The sequence below is a fragment of the Thermobia domestica genome, chromosome 11, assembly GCF_964235325.1.
Source record: "Thermobia domestica chromosome 11, izTheDome1.hap1.1, whole genome shotgun sequence".
Taxonomy (NCBI): domain Eukaryota; kingdom Metazoa; phylum Arthropoda; class Insecta; order Zygentoma; family Lepismatidae; genus Thermobia; species Thermobia domestica.
In genome coordinates, this window is record NC_137464.1 from 64,492,896 (window position 1) to 64,511,695 (window position 18,800).

General features: G+C 33.5%; 1 protein-coding gene across 2 annotated transcripts in view; it reads right to left on the reverse strand.

Annotated features, from left to right (window-relative positions):
* The window catches only part of yata (N-terminal kinase-like protein yata), a 74,915-nt gene that overhangs the window by 25,512 nt on the left and 30,603 nt on the right, over window positions 1–18,800 (reverse strand). For both annotated transcript variants that reach the window (XM_081730486.1, XM_081730487.1), the window contains exons 4-8: window positions 16,825–17,048; window positions 14,577–14,667; window positions 8,819–9,133; window positions 5,648–5,771; window positions 683–780 (exon numbers count right to left, since the gene is read on the reverse strand). In XM_081730486.1, the coding sequence (XP_081586612.1) occupies window positions 683–780; window positions 5,648–5,771; window positions 8,819–9,133; window positions 14,577–14,667; window positions 16,825–17,048 (852 nt within the window). The remainder of the gene's footprint in view (window positions 1–682; window positions 781–5,647; window positions 5,772–8,818; window positions 9,134–14,576; window positions 14,668–16,824; window positions 17,049–18,800) is intronic.

Consider the following 18,800-nt stretch of genomic DNA (forward strand, 5'->3'; position numbering starts at 1 on the left):
TCTGACAATCGTAAAAATGAGTAGAAAAGTCGGGAGGTCAGTATTACTTTTATTCTGTATTGATCAATCGGTTTTGGTTTGCTCGTTTATAATATTCGAATTACGTGTTCAGACAAATGCTAGTTTTTGCTAAATCAAAACTAAGTGCATAGGTCGATCCATAAAATGGTAACATGATCATTTATGAAAGTGGAATAAGTAGAATTGCTTATACAATATATATAATACATGTCCGTTTGCAGATTCTATCGTCATGTGAAAACTATTCTGTTGATCGGGATTTTTAACTGGCAGGAATTCATATGGCTTATACATAGCACAAGGGCAGAAAATATTGTCCAGCCTGCACAGAAATTTACCATATTATAGATATGGACCAACTTGAGAAAATAACTTATGTAGGTGCTGAAAAGCTCCCAGGCAAGAGTACTTTATGCCAAGCGCAGATGGTTCTTCAACTTACGAAAATGCTTCCCTCCTCACTGGAACTATAGATTCCAAGCAAAAGTTCTGCGTAAAATTAACAGCATCACATACTTATTTTAATCTGCATGTTTTGTTTTCACTTTCTACTAAGGTATTATTTTTCTTTCAGCAATACTTTGTATCATCTGACTAAACACGCTTTATTTATTTATTTATTTTTTGAATCGCATCACATTAGTTAGGACAACATACTTACTTTAACAGTTTGCTCTCGAACAGTTGGATTGGTGTCCATAAAGCCGTTGGCAACTTGTGGGAAGATCTGATCATTCACCGTCGCCGCTTGCAAATGTCCTGTACAACAAAATAAAAGATTGAAATATCACTAACAATTACGTATTATAATCCTGGTGGTTTCTACTACTAGATACCATCAGTGTTAGACACTTCTAGCATTAGGTACTATCATATTCTTGTTAGATATATCAATATAAGTGATATAATGAAATAATTCACTAATTCTCAGGTTCAAAGCGTTTTTTATTGAAAACTTCCTTGTTGTCTATTCGGCATAAGATATTTTAGATGAAATTATGAAGTTGAGTGAATCCTTTATTACAAACTAATGATAACAGAAAACTTAAATAAAACACGAACTAGATAAATGAAGTATTTACAAAACAAAAACCAAAAATAACGTCTAAATTTGCTTCCAATTCGTTTATAAAGCATACTTGCTTAAAAGTGTCCCTTCCCCCCCTCCTTTTTTTTTAAGTTCAGTTTCTGACCAAATAGCCAAGGCTTGTATATAGTACCGACTTCATAGCTTTGGTGACCGTTTCAAATACCTTTCTATTAAAGATGAGGGTTTCATTTATTTTTTTTATTACCTTAGTAGACTGTAATACTCTCCCTCCAATATTAAGAAATCCAGAAACAGGATTGGGGAACATTGTATTTGGCATTTCATGTTTAAGTTTGATATGAATTCTTTTTGGAGCAATATAGGTGTGAGAACAACTGCACATGCTTGGAAAACTCATGCTGCATCCAATGGCTTCAACAAAAAGCTTTTGTACTTTTTTCTCCCCTCAGGAGTTCTCTCTCAACAGTAAGAAAAAAATAGACTTAAATTTCAGAAGATTTTTAGTTTTCTTCCTTCAGGGCAATTTAATTCTTGAGTTCTTCATTGTAATAAAATCATAATTAATTGTATGACTAGTTGGTAATATTTTCAACGAAAAAATCTAGATATTTTCAAGTACGATGATTTCCGTTCACATCAGTTGGTACAGGATCTTGTCATCCTAATGAAATAGTATTTTACATGGTTACATAGTGTACGAACCTGCTATTAATTCTTTTTAATTGCTTTTAATTTTAACCAGAATCAGTAAAGTACATATAAAGAAATTTTGAAATGTAATCTTGTCGCAAGGTGATTGATGAATAACACCAATTTGTAATGGTGAATAATATGATGCAATCACATAATAATGGCCTTGAATTTTACTTTTGTTATATCTATGAGTGGATTGTGATATTTTTCATGAGATATCCAAGTATAAAAATCTACTAATTAAGTTATCCTAAAGAACAAAAACCAAAAGGCTTCTGAAATTATTAGCAGTAAACAAACTACTATATAATTTTCGGATCACCTGAAGGTGAGGATTTTGTATTTACAAAATGTAATCCTTGTATTTCATATCGAATTTATTTAAACCCGTCTCATATATTTACGTCATGTATTGTATTAATAATACTTAGACAGGAAGATGTATTGCAAAAAAATATTCCAAAGAATGCTCAGCGGGGATATATATACAGGGTAGATCATTTATCTTGATACGCCCTTGTAACTTTTAAACTAATAAATACAAAACACTGACATTTCGTACCATGCAAATATCAACAGGGGGAGATTGTTTGACATACATTGCAATACAACCAGATTAATAATGTTGCCAATTCAACATAAAATTGTATTTTCTTCAAATGATAATACGTCGGGGTATTACGTATTTCAAATCTACATACTAAATGAAAACTTACAATAGCAACTTGTTATGAAGTGTTGCAAGCTATGGATGCTACAGTATCACGAACATCGAAAAGCAACCAAATTTTGGGGGCGTCTACAACAGTAATAATACAAGTGACACAGACGGGATAATGCATATCCAAAATATCTTAGAGTCGAATACTACGGTTATCATATGATGTATTTCAAACAAGTAGAAATAATGTTAAAAGGAACTGAAAATTTGACTTTCTTCAAAGGACTTTATTTTTTTTTTTTAATATATATTTGTGTCACATCCAATTACGTAGATGGTTCTAAACAGACATAAAGATCATAATGCCGTTTACAGCAAATATATCTGAAACCATTCCTGAGAAAAAAAAAGTAAAAATTGCTACATTGCTTAAAATGGAGTATTTGTGAGAACTTTTTAAACCAGTTGTTGCTGCTTTTCTTTACTTCTATCACACCCCAACAATAGTTTTTGGCAGATGCAATTAAAACAAGTTCTCGGAATTACGTAGTTTTGAGTAGTGTTGCAAACTTTTTCCATTGTTTGTCATATCTCCAGAACAGTTTGAGATATCAAATTCCTGTAAACGGCATTATGATCTTAACAATTATTGAAACACACCTCTGTGATTGGATGAGGTATTTATGTAAGCAGTTTTTCGAAACAAAGGATTTTAAAGTTGTAACTATGTTCCTATTCATTCGAAATCCATCACTTTATGTTCATAATATTAGATACTAAAATATTTTACATATGAGTCATTCATCTCATGTGCGTTATTACTGCTGTAGTGGTCAGCAAAAGTTGGATGTTTCTGATACTGTAGTGCCCGTAGTTGGCAACACTGAATAACAAAGGTGTTATTGTAAGTTTTCGTTTAGCATGTAGATTTGAAATGTGTAATAACCTGACGTAATGCCATTTGAATATATATATATATATATATATATATATATATATATATATATATATATATATATATATATATATATAAACTTTATGTTTGGTATGAATACTGTCAACCTAGTGATATCGCGCAAATTGTGAAACAATGCCCTAATGTAGATATTTGCATGGTACAAAATTTCGATATGTTTTTCCTCTATTAGTTCAAAAGTTACAGACATATCAACATAAGTGGTTCACCTTATACATTGTACTTTATAATGGACTAAATGATACACGTATACCCACTGAAGCGATTGAAAATTCTATACATTTGCAATCATAAACACTAGGTTAAGGCCAGGAAGGAATACCCAGCAACTGCGTAACCCAGCAAGTAAGTTAAAAGTACCAATTTCAAATAACAACTAATATTACATTACTTCATTAATTTGGATTTCACTATACATATTGTCTTACAGTGATGACTTCTTAACGTCAGTTACCTTCGCACACAACAATCTACACCTAATATATAAAAAATTACTATTGCTGAAAACATGTCAAACAATCTTATATCTATAAATATATATATATATATATATATATATCTATAAATATATATATATATATATATATATATATATATATATATATATATATATATATATATATATATATATATAAAATCAATACATTGCCTATACAAAGCAATCCCGAAATCTTACCAATATCAACAATGTAACAAATTACGAACAGTAAAATTTTTTTCTTGTAATCGGCTTCTACATTACTTCTAATCTTTTCTGTCTACACAATTTGATCTTTCCTGGATTTGCGTTTGTGTACTATACATCGAACAGAATATTCACAATACAAACATTGTTTAAGATCTCACCATGCTCATTTATGATTAAAATAAGGGGATTCTGTACTTCAAAAAACATTTGAGTTGAAAGAGTTTGAACATCTGCATGCTTTACTGAACGGTGAATTTCAAATCCCTTTACAGCAACAGTTTCTTTAACCATCTTGAACAGAAAACGTACATTCTCTACTGTTCGCAATCAAATTGCTTACATTTAAACTTCTTTGATTTTTATGAAGTATCACTCACGTCTGTGTCCAAATAAAAATTATTTTTTTTAATTATATAACGTTGGTTCTTTCTGGAATATTCTTCAATAACACTAGTAAATACTCTGATCTTCATATCTACTTAAGAGAAGCCATAGGCCACATATTCGTAACAAAAGTGGTTTATCTTGTGCCTCCGTGTTCATTACTTAAATTGAATATTTCCTTTCTCTCTGAGATCATCATCCAGTAACATTGTTATTACTTTGTCATAAGATTCTTACTTTTAAATCTCCTATTGTAGGTTTCGTTATCTTTTAAAGAACAATTATTACAGACTATTCCATGACTTAATTTCTGCTTTTGATTACATTCTTAATAATTGTTCCTGTACTTCCAGTAAATTCACTGTTTTCCTTTTTTTTTTTTAAAAAAAAAGAAAAATTGATTTGATTTTAGCGTTCCTTTCAGCAGCGAGGCTATATGAGACGTGGATCCACACTTTAACATGGAATTAGAACCACATGAGCTCCCGCCGGAAATCGAACTCAGTTCTGCCGTGCCAAAGACGCGTACGCTAACCGCTTAGCCACGAGATAGCTCCACTATTTTTACGAAAATACTTTTTACATTAATAATTTATACGGAATTCCACAATATGTGTCTAATTTATTACTTTATGTAGTCGTACCTCATTCATTTTTGGCTGTTGTAAACACTAATTTCACTGGCATATTTGACACTGAAAAAACAGGGGCGGATCCAGGGGGACGACCCCCCCCCCCGAAGATGAAATTTTTTCTCATTTTATATATAAATAAAACTCATCCGAGTTTGGAGCTCTTAAAAGTAGCTGTAAGTAGCAGTACTACAACCCCACCCCCCAGAAGTCCGTCTGGATCCGCCCCTGCTGCAAACTTCGTGAATTATTTAAAACGAACCGTTCCACCACCTGTCCTAAAATTATTGTTTTCGAAAGATAACAAAACTTAACAAGATAATAGGAGATGTAAAAGTAAGAATTCGGTGACACAATAATAAAAATGGCACTGATGACGTTTCCAAAGAGGAAGGAAATATTCAGTGAACACGAAGGCACAAAGTAAGCAACTTTTCTTACTTTGATCGTACGTTTACAATATATATATATATATATATATATATGAAATTCATATAGACATACTGTGTGTGCACATTGATGAATATAAACAATAACTTACCTATGAAATTTTCCAACTGCTGAAGCAAACGTATTCTTGTAGCCCGGTCGTTTGACGCAAAGAGTTTCACCACACAAGGTACAATTTTCTTCTGATATTCAGTCTCATCCAAAAGACATCCCAGCTGTTGAAATAAATTAAGACTGCTCTTAACCTCACAAAACTACATGCACATCACAGAATTGTTATGCGTAGGTCTCAAATGGAGTTATCTCTAGTAAACTTAGTGAAATTTCAATTGGCAGATTTTCTTTTAACTTCATTATATTACATTTCAACAATCTTCTGATACACCTTTCAAATTTAGACCAATTCTCAAATTCAGAATTTCACTCAATGCGAAAACAGTGGCATCAATATCAATTAATTTTATAATTAAAAGCTTTTCTTGTTTTATTAAGGTGAGAATTCCGACTTCCATTTTAAAACCAACTATCTCTTGTTAAATGTCTCATATTCTCACTAAAATAGTGCGGATGAACGATGAATACTAAAATTCGACTAGTTGGAACTAACATAATAGGTTATTTGGTATTGGTATATTGCTCAAAACTTCCAATTCCACATTGACCAATCATAAATATGTTATAGAAATATTTCAAGAAGTTTCTAAGACTGTATACGGGCATTTTCTATACAAATTTCCATTTTGGAGAGCAACAAGTTTACAATGAACCAAAAAATAAGATTAACCTCCAGCATGGAATATTTACTTAAATGTAATTGAAGCACAGAGAACAACTGTTTTGCTTGCAAAAACATTTATTAGTGAACGAACAAGCCACTGAAAGAGTAAAGGTTTTTCATACTGCTAAAACACAAATTGCTAACTACTATTCTTGAGCCACACCATATTCTTATAAAGAAATCTCTATTACACTTCAAATAGAGCAACATTTAAAAAACATAATATCATTATCAGATACAGACAAAAATTTAAATTGAATGAAATCAAATTTCTAGTTTTACATTCCACAGTTATGCCCTTTAGGCTAACGGAGACGGATGATTATTGAAAGCTAGTGAATATCAAATAATTTGTGGAATGAAAAGGTGGGAGGAAACAGAACCCCGAGAAAACTTAGGACACGGTGTTGTCCACTACAAACCTGCATGGCTACGGTTCGAACCAGAGACTTCGCGCATAAGAGGTGAGTGCTCTACCAGTAAATACAAAAACTTACCAGTAAATACCAGAAATTACCCTTATTTCAGGACAAGACTGATTACAGGAAGAATAATATACATTGATAACACGCTAACTTGAGGAAAAATAAAAATAAGACGACACAAGAAGCAGTGCCGATCTTATAAAAATTGTCCGTTCCGATTATTAGGCATATTCAACTACCTATCCTAACATGTCCTCACAATAACAAACTGTCTACCTTCACATCCGACTTGCGAGTGTTAACCCTAAAGCTTGTTGAGTTGATTTTAGTTTAGCGTCCCTTTCAGCAGCAAGGCTATATGAGACATGGACCTACTGATTAACGTGGAATCCGAACCACATGAGCTCCCGCCGGGAATCGAACCCGGGTCTCCCACGCCAAAGGCGCGTACGCTAACCGCTTAGCCACGGAGAAGCTCACCCTAAAGCTTGTGAGTTGGAAGCTTTAGGGGAATTGAAACCAACAAAAAGGTCTGCAACAAAACTTAAGGTTTAGTTTGAAATTAGCTGATTAAGAATCACGATATATAAATCATGATTGAACTTTCTGTTCATTTAATCATGAAATCCTGAAATATTTCTAAATCTACTTTGTGTCACCTGATTGGCGAGCATGCTTATATTTCTCTGCTGTGGAAATCCAGACTGGTGTCTACCTATTCTGGAGCTTTCAAACAATGAGAGAAGCCTCGAGAACCAAGAGAGGAACAAACTGTAACCAAAGTCAATTGCCCGTACAGGCTGCCACTGCAGTATGCTTTGGTCCAATGAATGTTATAACCATATTATTTCTCTCGTGTATTGTATAACGAAATAGACTTGATTTCTGTGACTCTTACGGTACCAGAACTGCTTTAGTAGTCTTTTATAGTAGTACCTATAGTATTTTAAACAGTAGTTGTAATAGTCTTATACATTTCATTAAAGTATTGATACCAATGAATTTTCATAATTAGTAATTTATAAGTATTATGAAATATAATTGAAGAAGGAAAGAAACGACTACAGGATTGCTTGGGTAATCTGTTGGATCATCGCACGTCTCTGCTAAAATGCAATTCATTAGTAAACGATGTAGCACACTGGAAAAAATATTATATTCAAAAAAATGTGGGCAATAAACACATTATCCTTCTCTTCAATATATAGAAAAAATACATATACAGCAAGCAGTTCTTGCAATTTTACTATTCATTATTAACATTCGATTTCATTTAGCTTTATAACGAACATAGGACCTATCTTAGGCGATAAGTCGATAAGCCATACACACTACAAAATTCTTGCAAGTTTAAAGGACTTGGTGGAAATGCAATGTGAATTAAAATAGGCGCTATATTCAATCAATTTTCTGGCAACGACGAATTCCGAATTTTAAATGTTTCTGTTTTCTTATCTCTTTGGTACATTGAAAATACTCAAATGTGTGTATCTTCTGTCAAACTTTAGAAAAACTAATAAACTTGAAAGAAAATTAAAGTGAAGCGTGAACAGAAAAACTAGAGAATAATCACACAGGTTCGATGGTGTCCGACAAGCTGGCGTATTAATCACACAAATTAGTATTTTTTTTAGGTGTACCTAACTAATAAAATATTTTTCACAGCAAGAACAAATGTATAGGTACAAATCCCTTTGATTAAACTAGTTAGTAGTTTCAGAAATTAACATATGTCTAACATTTGAAACTAAAAAATAACCAAAAAAATCACTCAACAAATTTGGAGACTAACAGTGTAATTTTTCAAGATAATAATCTACAAAATATCTATCCTCAGGGAACACACAGGTAACGTGCTGAAAATATGTTCCTTACGTACTTCAATTAAATAGTAACTTTTTATGTGTACAAAACGGACCTGAAATAAATTCCACCACTTAGATTGAACAATCGACGAACAAACGGACTATAGGAACCTCTTCCTGTACTGTCTACCACTACTAATGAGGAGAAGATAATCTTCACATTTTACCTAACATCCTTTTAACTCCCTGCTTACTTTAAACATTGGAGCCAGAACTGCTGATCCTGCATCCCCGTACTCGAATGCTGTTATTAACTGTGGGAGAACTTTATGGCGACACACATTCTCTGGAAAATTGTCCAATTGTGGTGTAAGTCCACTGAAAAAACGGTTCTTTTCATTTTTGTCTTTAATCTGTATTTCTTCCAGAAATAATAACGTGTCAACAAGTTCATTTTTAAAATAACCACCAACTTTTCGACATCTCGTTATAACATCCGCTGGATTTGGACGAGAACCTGGATTAGCACCGACTAGTTCACAGTAAACTGGTGTTAGCTGCTTCGGAATCTGAAAATATCACAAATAACTTGATCAGATGGATGTTTATTTTGTACAGAAGAGATTCTATTTTTAAAAATATTAATTAAAAACAGAAAATGCAAATTAAAACCAATACAAATTAACATATTTATACTTAAACTTACCTACAACGTTTAATATAATTCTTAAAACTTGTACATTGATCTGTATGAATTTGGAGACGCAAAAATGAGTACCTTTGAATTCATTACTCAAAATGCCTTTTCACTATTTAATATTGTACCAGGCTTTCGTCTATTCTATACAGCAACCCAGAAGATGAATGGATACGTTAGTTTTTAACTTAGAAAGCAAAATTATTGTGTGTAGAGTGATGCTGGTTGATTGATCAGGAGCTTAACGTCCCTTTCCAGCAGATTTACAATTTAACGTGAAATACGAACACACGAGCTCTAACCAGGGAACAAATGAAATACGAACACACGAGCTCTAACCAGAAAACAAAGTCCAAGTCTTCAGTGTTGGAGCCGCCTATGCTAACCATATAGCCATGATATATATATATATATATATGAAGTTGCCTATGATGGAAAACAGCATGTGCTTAGATTGTTTTCGTGATTTTTTAAATGTTGGATTAGTAGTTTGAATGTGTTAAGCCTCGTATGTGGTCATCTCTATTTATGATTTCATTTAATGCTCTTTTTTGATCAAGTGGGCCCGTATGCTTATTGCGTACGTGGTCCTGCCTGCGATTTCTGCGGAGGTTCTTGCTTCAGGTACAATTCAAGTGTTGGTTCAGATCCCCTTTAAGCAGAATGGGGATTGTTACGAAAGTCTAATCCCAATTAAGAAATATTATAACTATATGTGTAGAGCTTTTCGGACATATTTAATGAACCTTTATTGTGTGAGTAATACCAAAATTTGTGTTAATGTCTACTTTTTCTGTGCTTTTACAGGTAAAAAGAGACAGCAGAGTGAGTGATTTTGACTTACTAGAGACACTGAAAGCAAGCGCTGTTATTGAATATCTCTATAAGAAGAGTTTCATGCTGCAGGAAGTCCACGTCGACATAGGTGATAGTGCCCCTTCTTATCATACAGTGAAGAAATGAGCGGCCGAATTTAGGAGGGGAAAAACCAGCAGTGAAGGTGACCCTCGACCAAGCAGGCTCGTTGAAACACTAACCCAGGAAAATATTTGACTAAGTCCCTAAAAGTACCATAAGTGATCGTTAACTGCAAACGTATACGAAAAGTCTCCGCGAGATGGGTATCCGAAAATGATCAAAAATGGCCAAGCGCAAAACTTCAAGGGATAATTTTCAGTCTTCCCGATACAATCCATATTTCTTTCTGACTCGACTCATAACAGCAGATAAAACCACCATTATCAACTAGGGTCAAAACAAAGTTCCTAACGATGGAAACAATTCTTATCCTCACCTCTACAGAAGGCTAAGTCAGTGCCCTCAGCAGGAAAGGTAATAACTATTGTTCTTTGGGATTTGGATTATCTTTCAAAGCACAAACAGTAACTGGGGATTATTATGCAGACCTCTTATGAAAGCTGCGTGATCAATTTGGGCAGAAGCGCCATGTGAAACTAAAGGTACTTTTCCACCAGGGTAACTACAGGCTAGTTGTCACCATGGCATCACTTCACGATTTGAATTGGTTCCTCACACGCATCTTATTTGCTCCTATTTGACACATTCTGATTTTAATCTGGTCATAGATCCCAAAAAGAGTTCGAAGATGTCCACTCAGACACCAATGATGACGTCATAATCGACATTCTGGGCGGCTTCGACAAGACTTTACCAGCGGCATATATGCACTTAAACACACACACACACACACACACACACACACATATATATATATATATATATATATATATATATATATATATATATATATATATATATATATATATATACATAAACATATATATGTACACACTTTGAATTACCGTACATTGGTGTTATGTTGAAGAGTAGCACTGTAACTCTCAACTGCTCCCTTCACACCTAGGTTTAGAACTTTTGTAACACCCTTCGTGAGTTATGTCTCATATAGCCTCAGTACTGGAAAGGAATATTTAACTTCAAGCAGTCATTTTGATATATGTATAATTTTATATTAACTATATTATGTCGATTACGTATATAAATAGACCTAAAACTATATATAAGTTTAATGTGTTCTTTTTTTCTTTTATTTTTACGTTGCTTTTTGTAATGCAATAAAATTATCTTTATCATTACATTCACAAATTGCTAGATTTTTCATGTAGTTTGAAGGTGTCAAAACAAGATTAAATTATCTGTTTGCTAGATTAGGGTTTAACGCTTCTTTCAGCATCGAGGTTGAGTTAAATTATAATGTTCGAACATCTATCCTTTTTTACTCTTTACAGAAATTGCAGTGTATGTACAGGCTTTCTAACCATAAAATAAAATATCACAATCTAAAACACAAATTCACACGCAATAGCCCTCGGGATTTCATGAATCATATAGAATTATCATTAAACCAGTATCCCCATTGTACCTCATATAATATGTGTCTACACGAATTCTATGCACAATATATACACACAAACAAGTATGAAGTTACCGGATGGAATTCACATTTGTTTCTCAATGTACAACCTGAAAACTTGACAGTAATTTTCCGCGCTCTACCCAGTATATAAAATTAAGCCACAGAATTATAATCCTCTCACTTATCTCTACTACAGTAATCAGTCACTGCTGTTTGCGTTTCAGGAATACCATGCAGTATCTGATATGTTTCGCATTTGTTACAGTTCTTATGTAACATTTTACTTTTTATTCTTAAACTAATACGGAGAAAACGCTACTAGTTCTCAGTGACGTGGATCTCTAATTAACAATAATGTCACCTTTTAGTTAAGTAACTCGTGCGTGTGGTTTCTCTGTACCCCTCGAAGAATACAAACACTCATATAGCTTCAATAATGAGTTAACTGCAATCAACTAATCGTATTGAAAATATATTACTTTTAAAAATTTAGTAGAGTGACAGCCAACACCCCAGCCGCACTGGAATACCCCTTTTCGCGGTCAGCAAAGACAAACTTCCATTTACATGTATAATGTATAACATCTTTGTATTAAAGAAAAATCCTTTCAGTTGAGATAATTATAAGACCAAAAACATAACAGAAATACTGCTTACAGTAAACGTAAAGTTGAAGTGTGTACAGTGAACTAATTCCTTAAATATTATACAATTATTATACGAAGAGCAGCAAACCAAAGCTGAACTCCCCCTTAAACAAACACACAAGGCTACTATTTATCTAGATGTTTACATGATGAAGACTGTCTCCAAGATGTGACGGTAATATCATTCACCGTAATCATAGCTAATAAGAATACGAACAACGAAACGAATTTTAGTTGAGGTTGACATGTTATTACTACCAAGTATTATTAAATTTCATTCTTTAGGACAAGAATAGAGAAGTGGAGAGATATATAGGAAATGCGTAAGATGCGTGACGCAACACTAATTTAGCTAGACATCGTAATATAAAACCTTTGCATATTTAATCGAGCTGGTTTTTATCATCACAGTTAATGCTCATAATAGTACGTCACTATGGTAATGTTACTGTTGTAGCCCACGAGGCGCCATCTTAGGTTGGCAGCTTCAATCTTGGACGACTAAAAATAATAAATTAGGTTACCTGAATGGCAGCAAATTCTTTTAAAAAAACAGGTACCAGATTTCGGATAGAACGAGCTTCCACATCCGAGATTCACAAGCACAGCTGTCGAGTCTCCTTGTAACCGGACTCCCATCACTGCATGATTTCTGTTTTCACAATATGGCAGACTGTTAAATATGAAACGTTTTCCTTGGTGGCAACCTAAACGGGTTATTACGAAATTTTGATGGAGTCCTCCTGTTTTTAACACTAAATCAGATAATATTAAGGTTTGATCTAAAATTCAATTTTGATCAGGTTACAGTCTGATGTAATGCATTTTTACGTTTACTTTTCAAATTACAGGAGGCTCCGCCACCAGCAGTCTGCTACTTGTAACTTTTCCTTCTTCTTCTTCTACTAACATACCTACTTGCACACGATGCTCTTTTACGATAATTATTTCGAAACACCTATAAATTATTCGTTATTTCGCACATATATATCTTAGTATTATTATTTACTTTGAATAATTGCTTTTCTACTAAAGATTTGTACTTACGAAGATTTCTGAAATAATTTCCTATCACTCGATTATTTAGGTCAGGTAAAAGCAAACAAAGTAGTATATCCGACAACTACGAATCTTCAAACTTTTGAGATGGTAAGTAATTAAATTTAAGAATTAATTATTTGAATGTATATGGTTCCTCAATTAGTAATTTACGTTATTCTGTTATTTAAATTTAATATAACTGGTGATATTCAATAGTATCAAAGTAATAGTATTATATGGGAAGTTTACAAAAATGACAAATTGGCTTGTTTAGTTTCACCCAAACAATAATAAGTTATCAGTTACTTACAAAAACAAACATAGTTAAAGGGAAAATTAATGAAGAATCAACCTAACAAAATATGACTGTTATAGCATATTGACTATATCAAAAGTGACAGATTAACTATACGGGTGCCACCAAACAATAGCATAGACAACAAAATAATTAATGTACGGTTACCGGCACACCGGTACGTTACACAATATTCCCCACTTGTGAAAACAAGAAAGAAAGAGCAACAGTTACAAATGGACTTCATTACTGCCTGTCAAGAACAAATTTCAATCTCCTCAACTTCGCTTCTCTTAACGGCAATACCAACTTGTCTACCCTCTGGGTTCCTAATCGATTCTTGAGAAGAAATTAAAGCAAAGAGGTAAGAAATAAATGACTCGAATTTCCATTCAATGCACTTTCGCAACATATTACGAGAGTTGGTTGAATTTCAACGGATTCTTTCAATTTATTTTTTTATGTTTACTACCTAGGTAGAAAAGTATAAAAATTAAGCCTCCAGTATATCCTTTCAGCATCAGTAAATGTAATTTCTTCAAATATTGGATGAAAATAGCCTATCTCTTCTTTTTTTAGCATCTTTTACTTCCCTCGCTGTTTCTATTTGAGTAATATCACCTTATACTGTAATGGTCTTATAGTATAGTATAGTATATATGTCTTTGTTATATAAACTGACGTTGTGCATCTTCAGAGCGTATAACGAAGTATTTTTTTCTTTTATTAACATTCTTGTTAAAAGGGCACAATAATTTATTAATATTTTTACTATTGCTAATAATAATAATAATAATAATAATAATAATAATAATAATAATAATAATAATTATTATTATTATTATTATTATTATTATTATTATTATTATTATTATTATTATTATTATTATTATTATTATTATTATTATTATTATTATTATTGTAGATCACTTACGTTATCTACATTTCTGAGAGCAGAAGGCTGTGGTAAAGATCCATTAAATGCTTCCCATATCAAGCAACCTAAACCCCACATGTCCGTGGAACTGAAAAAAAAAAAAGCAACACGAATCAATATTAAAAATGCTTTATATAATACTTTATTTTTAATATTAATAATAAACAGATGCTCATAGATGAATGTTTTTTACCTGTTGAGTCACAGTGTAAAGTGAGTAAATTACTGCCAAAGACATTTATAACATACACAATTAACACTGAGCTATATACAGTATATTTGATATATCAACAAACGAATAAAACACGGAAACGGTTTGTCAACAACACTATTTATTATATCTTTAAAGGAAGCCATAAGAAAAATAAGCCACGGAGGAGGTATTTTCAATAATCTACTCAGATGTGCATATGCTGACGACAATAATAATTTCGAGGACAGATAATGATCAACTCATGTCAGAAACTAGCAGATGCCCGCTTCACCTGTTACTGTGGGCAATATTTTGCGTTCTTCCTTCTGTATCTTTCATATAGAATTCGTCGAACTCCAAGTCTCTCACGGAATTCGAATGCCTCGTATGAACATCTTAGTGAACTTCCCCCGTCCCTTTTTCTTCCATTTTAAGTCGAACATAGAAAGACGCTGAAAAAGTTTATATTTCCTACCACAAATACAAAATTTCTTGTCTCTAAGAGCCGACAAGAAGTCCTTTCAGATTTACACCTATCCTTCTGACTTTTTTTTTTTTTTTTTTAAACACACATTAACTTCTACGGTGGGGCACATCAACAGTCCAGGCAAGCATTAGCAATGTCTAATGATAATGGCAGAGCTATTATTGACATCGTTTTTATAGTCCATCTTTCTACAACGGACAACTCTGTTAATGCTTTTTCCGTGGCTCTTGTCATCGCTCCCCTGTTCTCCACAACTACTGGCAATATTCTAAACTTCTTGCCTTTCGTGAAGGCCTCTAACTTCCTGTACTTCTCGATCTTCTCCGTACTTGTTCTTCCTAACAGCCTTTGTTCTTCGAATCTATCTACGGCGACGATCACAATATATCGCTTTAGATCTGTCTCCACTATTAGCCCCACTAGGAAGGTTTAAACTTGTTATTAATGACTGAATTCTCCTTTAGAGATTCTAAATCCCTTCTTCTTATTCGGTCTCGGCGAGATTGACAATCTCCTTATCCCAGTGCATTTTTGCTTCGGTTTTAGGTGCAAGCCTATCTGTCCAGTAGAAGGGATACATATTTCTCCGTTAGGTGGATGTACTTACAATTTTTGAACGTAAAGATACAACCAAGGTATTTAAATATTTCGTTCACTCTAGTAGTATTTACCTTCACAGGGCTGATCCAAACTACTGAATTGGTACACTACCAAGTCTTCATATTTAGTCCACTTAAGAACACTTCTGCAGTTCGTAATGCATCTTGAAGTTGTTTTGGGGACTTATCCGCTAGATCATCTCTATACGCTAGAACGTACACTTGTCATTCATCAATGCCAAATTCTCCTTCAGCTCCCTCTAGTTTTTACGAATGGATTTATCTTTCTTCACTTATTAATTAAAAAACTTGTATTACGAAATAGTATTAACTTTTTTCTGCATTTCTTGTGCTCGTCAAGATATTTATTCGTGAAAAAACACCATGTTCAAATCACTGACGCTATAAATTTAGATAAGCTGCTGAGAGCGAGACATTTAAAATATCTGAGTAATGATGAATAGCATGTAACAGTTTGACTGCTTAACTTGTGGGGATTCGAATCCGATCTCCCGTTTGCTGGACAGTACCTATACAAATTGAGCACAATACGATGCGACTCGTCTTTTCGTGTTTTGATGTTTTATTTTTCAAGCTTACTGATCAGCCATCTGACGGTACAAGTAATCCAACATAGAATTTTCAGTTATGAAAATATTGGCATGATACATAGTATACGTTTACTTAAATTACTTCTTATCCATTAAATACCAGTACGCACACTACAACGGTGTAATAAGAGAAAAATATCGTCATTTGACATAATTGTTCCGTATCTACTTTTACTTACTATATGACACATGATAATAACAATAATATATTTGTAAATACTTATAATTTCACGAATTAATATTGTTCAATACAATAAAATTATTGAGAAAAATTGCAATATTCTGAAAAATGTGAAAAATTGGAAGCGAAACTAGTGGTCATTCTTTCTTGTGTATTTTAATTACTCTGACTTACCACTTCGTTATAAATCTTTGTTTGCTGGGATCTGCTTTTTCTGGTGGATCATATTTCTCCAGCACTGGCAGAATTTTTATAGGCAGCCCAGTGCCGTCACTAGATCCAGCTACATATTCCACCCCACCCAACTTCCATTCACCAGCTGCGTTGACAAAAACAGACGAAAGACATACATTGTTGTGTCGAAGATTCCCGTCGTTATTCAGGAAGCTTAGAGCTCTCTGAAAAATGGAAAGTATTCAGTAATTTTCCTAACTTACATGCACATGCCATTTAAAAATACAAGTAATGTCTAAGTTATTCTAAGTTGTCAATTATTATTCCTACCTAATAAATTATCACAAGATAAAAATAACGAAAACAGGTGCAATTACGTTAACATATAATGGAAAGAAGATACCACTATCAAGTCACACTCATTATTACATTTAATTTTTTCCATTCTAGTCTTTACAAAACATTTTGAAACGAAGACATCAATGTCCGAAAGTTTGCTTATTACTAAGGAATTTCTGATTTCATAGTTGAAAAGAACTTCGTTTTCAATGATAAGTAGTGTCTTAAGAACACAGATTCCTTTTCGTCCCTGAATACCATACACAGTGTGTCTACTAAATTTTAAGACTGACAACAATGTAAGATAACCGCTGGAGTCGCCAGGCATTATTGTGTGTATCAAATGTGATGTGCAATGTGTCAGAATTCACAAATTTATGTTTCGAATTTTGTGAGTTACAGTGATTTCAGTGTAGTGTGTTTTCTTTCTTCGTCATGGATAGTAAAGTGGAGCAGAAAGTAGCCATCAAGTTTTGTGTAAAACTTCGCAAAACGGCCACGGAGACCGTGGTCATAATTCAAACGCAAAATAGCTACGCAGATCGTGGACATAATTCAAACAGCTTACAACAATGATTCTCTTTCTCGAGTGAACATTTTTGTGCGGCATCGTAGTTTTCGTGAGAATCGGGAAGCGGTCACGGACGACCTTAGACCTGGTCGTCCGGTAACTCTTCAAACTGACGAAAATGTTGAAAAAGTGTGGGGAAAAGCTGGCTGAAAATTGTAATCAGTCCCTCAGGATGATTGCAGAGGACTTGCACATTGGGAAGGATACTGTTCAGAACATCGTGGAACAAGATCTACAGAAGAGGAAGATTTGTTCCAGATTTGTGCCCCACAGCCTGACAGCAGAGCAAAAAGAAGACGGTGTCGTCGTGACAAGAGTGGGTCCAACTTGCTGAAAATGACCCAGAATGGTTTACGAAAATCATAACTGGTGATGAATCACTCTTCCACGTTGAAAGGCTAAAATGTTGACTCAATTTCGGATGAGTTCAACAGAACTCATCAGTTATGAATCAAACTTGGTATAGTGATAGATACAAGCATGTGAATCATTACAGGATGAAGGGTTTTGGTTCACGATTTATTACCCATCCAATGTGGTGTGTGATCACTGAAATTTTCGGAAAACAATTTTAATAAAGATTTGCATAAATAATCAATGAAAAGACGACTTCCTTGTGCAGTTGGAAAATTCACATTTATTCCTCAGAATTTCATATATAACGATTGCTATTACCAAAACAATATGATATTGTTCTTAGTTTTCTACTTACTTTTTTAAAAATGGAAGAAGTGTAGGGATAATGGTGCTTCTCATTAAATCCTACGTTTGTTCAACAGCTATTTCCTGTTTAAGGGGAGGAGGAATTATACTTAACTTACTACATATTAAGACGACTTAAATTAAGCAAAAAATTGTTAATGAACGATCTGGTTTATTTATACTAACTGTGGAGTATTGCGTTAATGTGCAACACAAATACCACGCCCCAGGTTAATCTGCACCACTGTCAGACAAAAGTTCCCCCACCTATAAACGGAGGGAGGCATAGTCAAGTCTAACAGCAATGAATGTTAAGGGTGACGCAGATGAAGTAGAGGACAAGGTTCTTGTGCACGACAAAAGT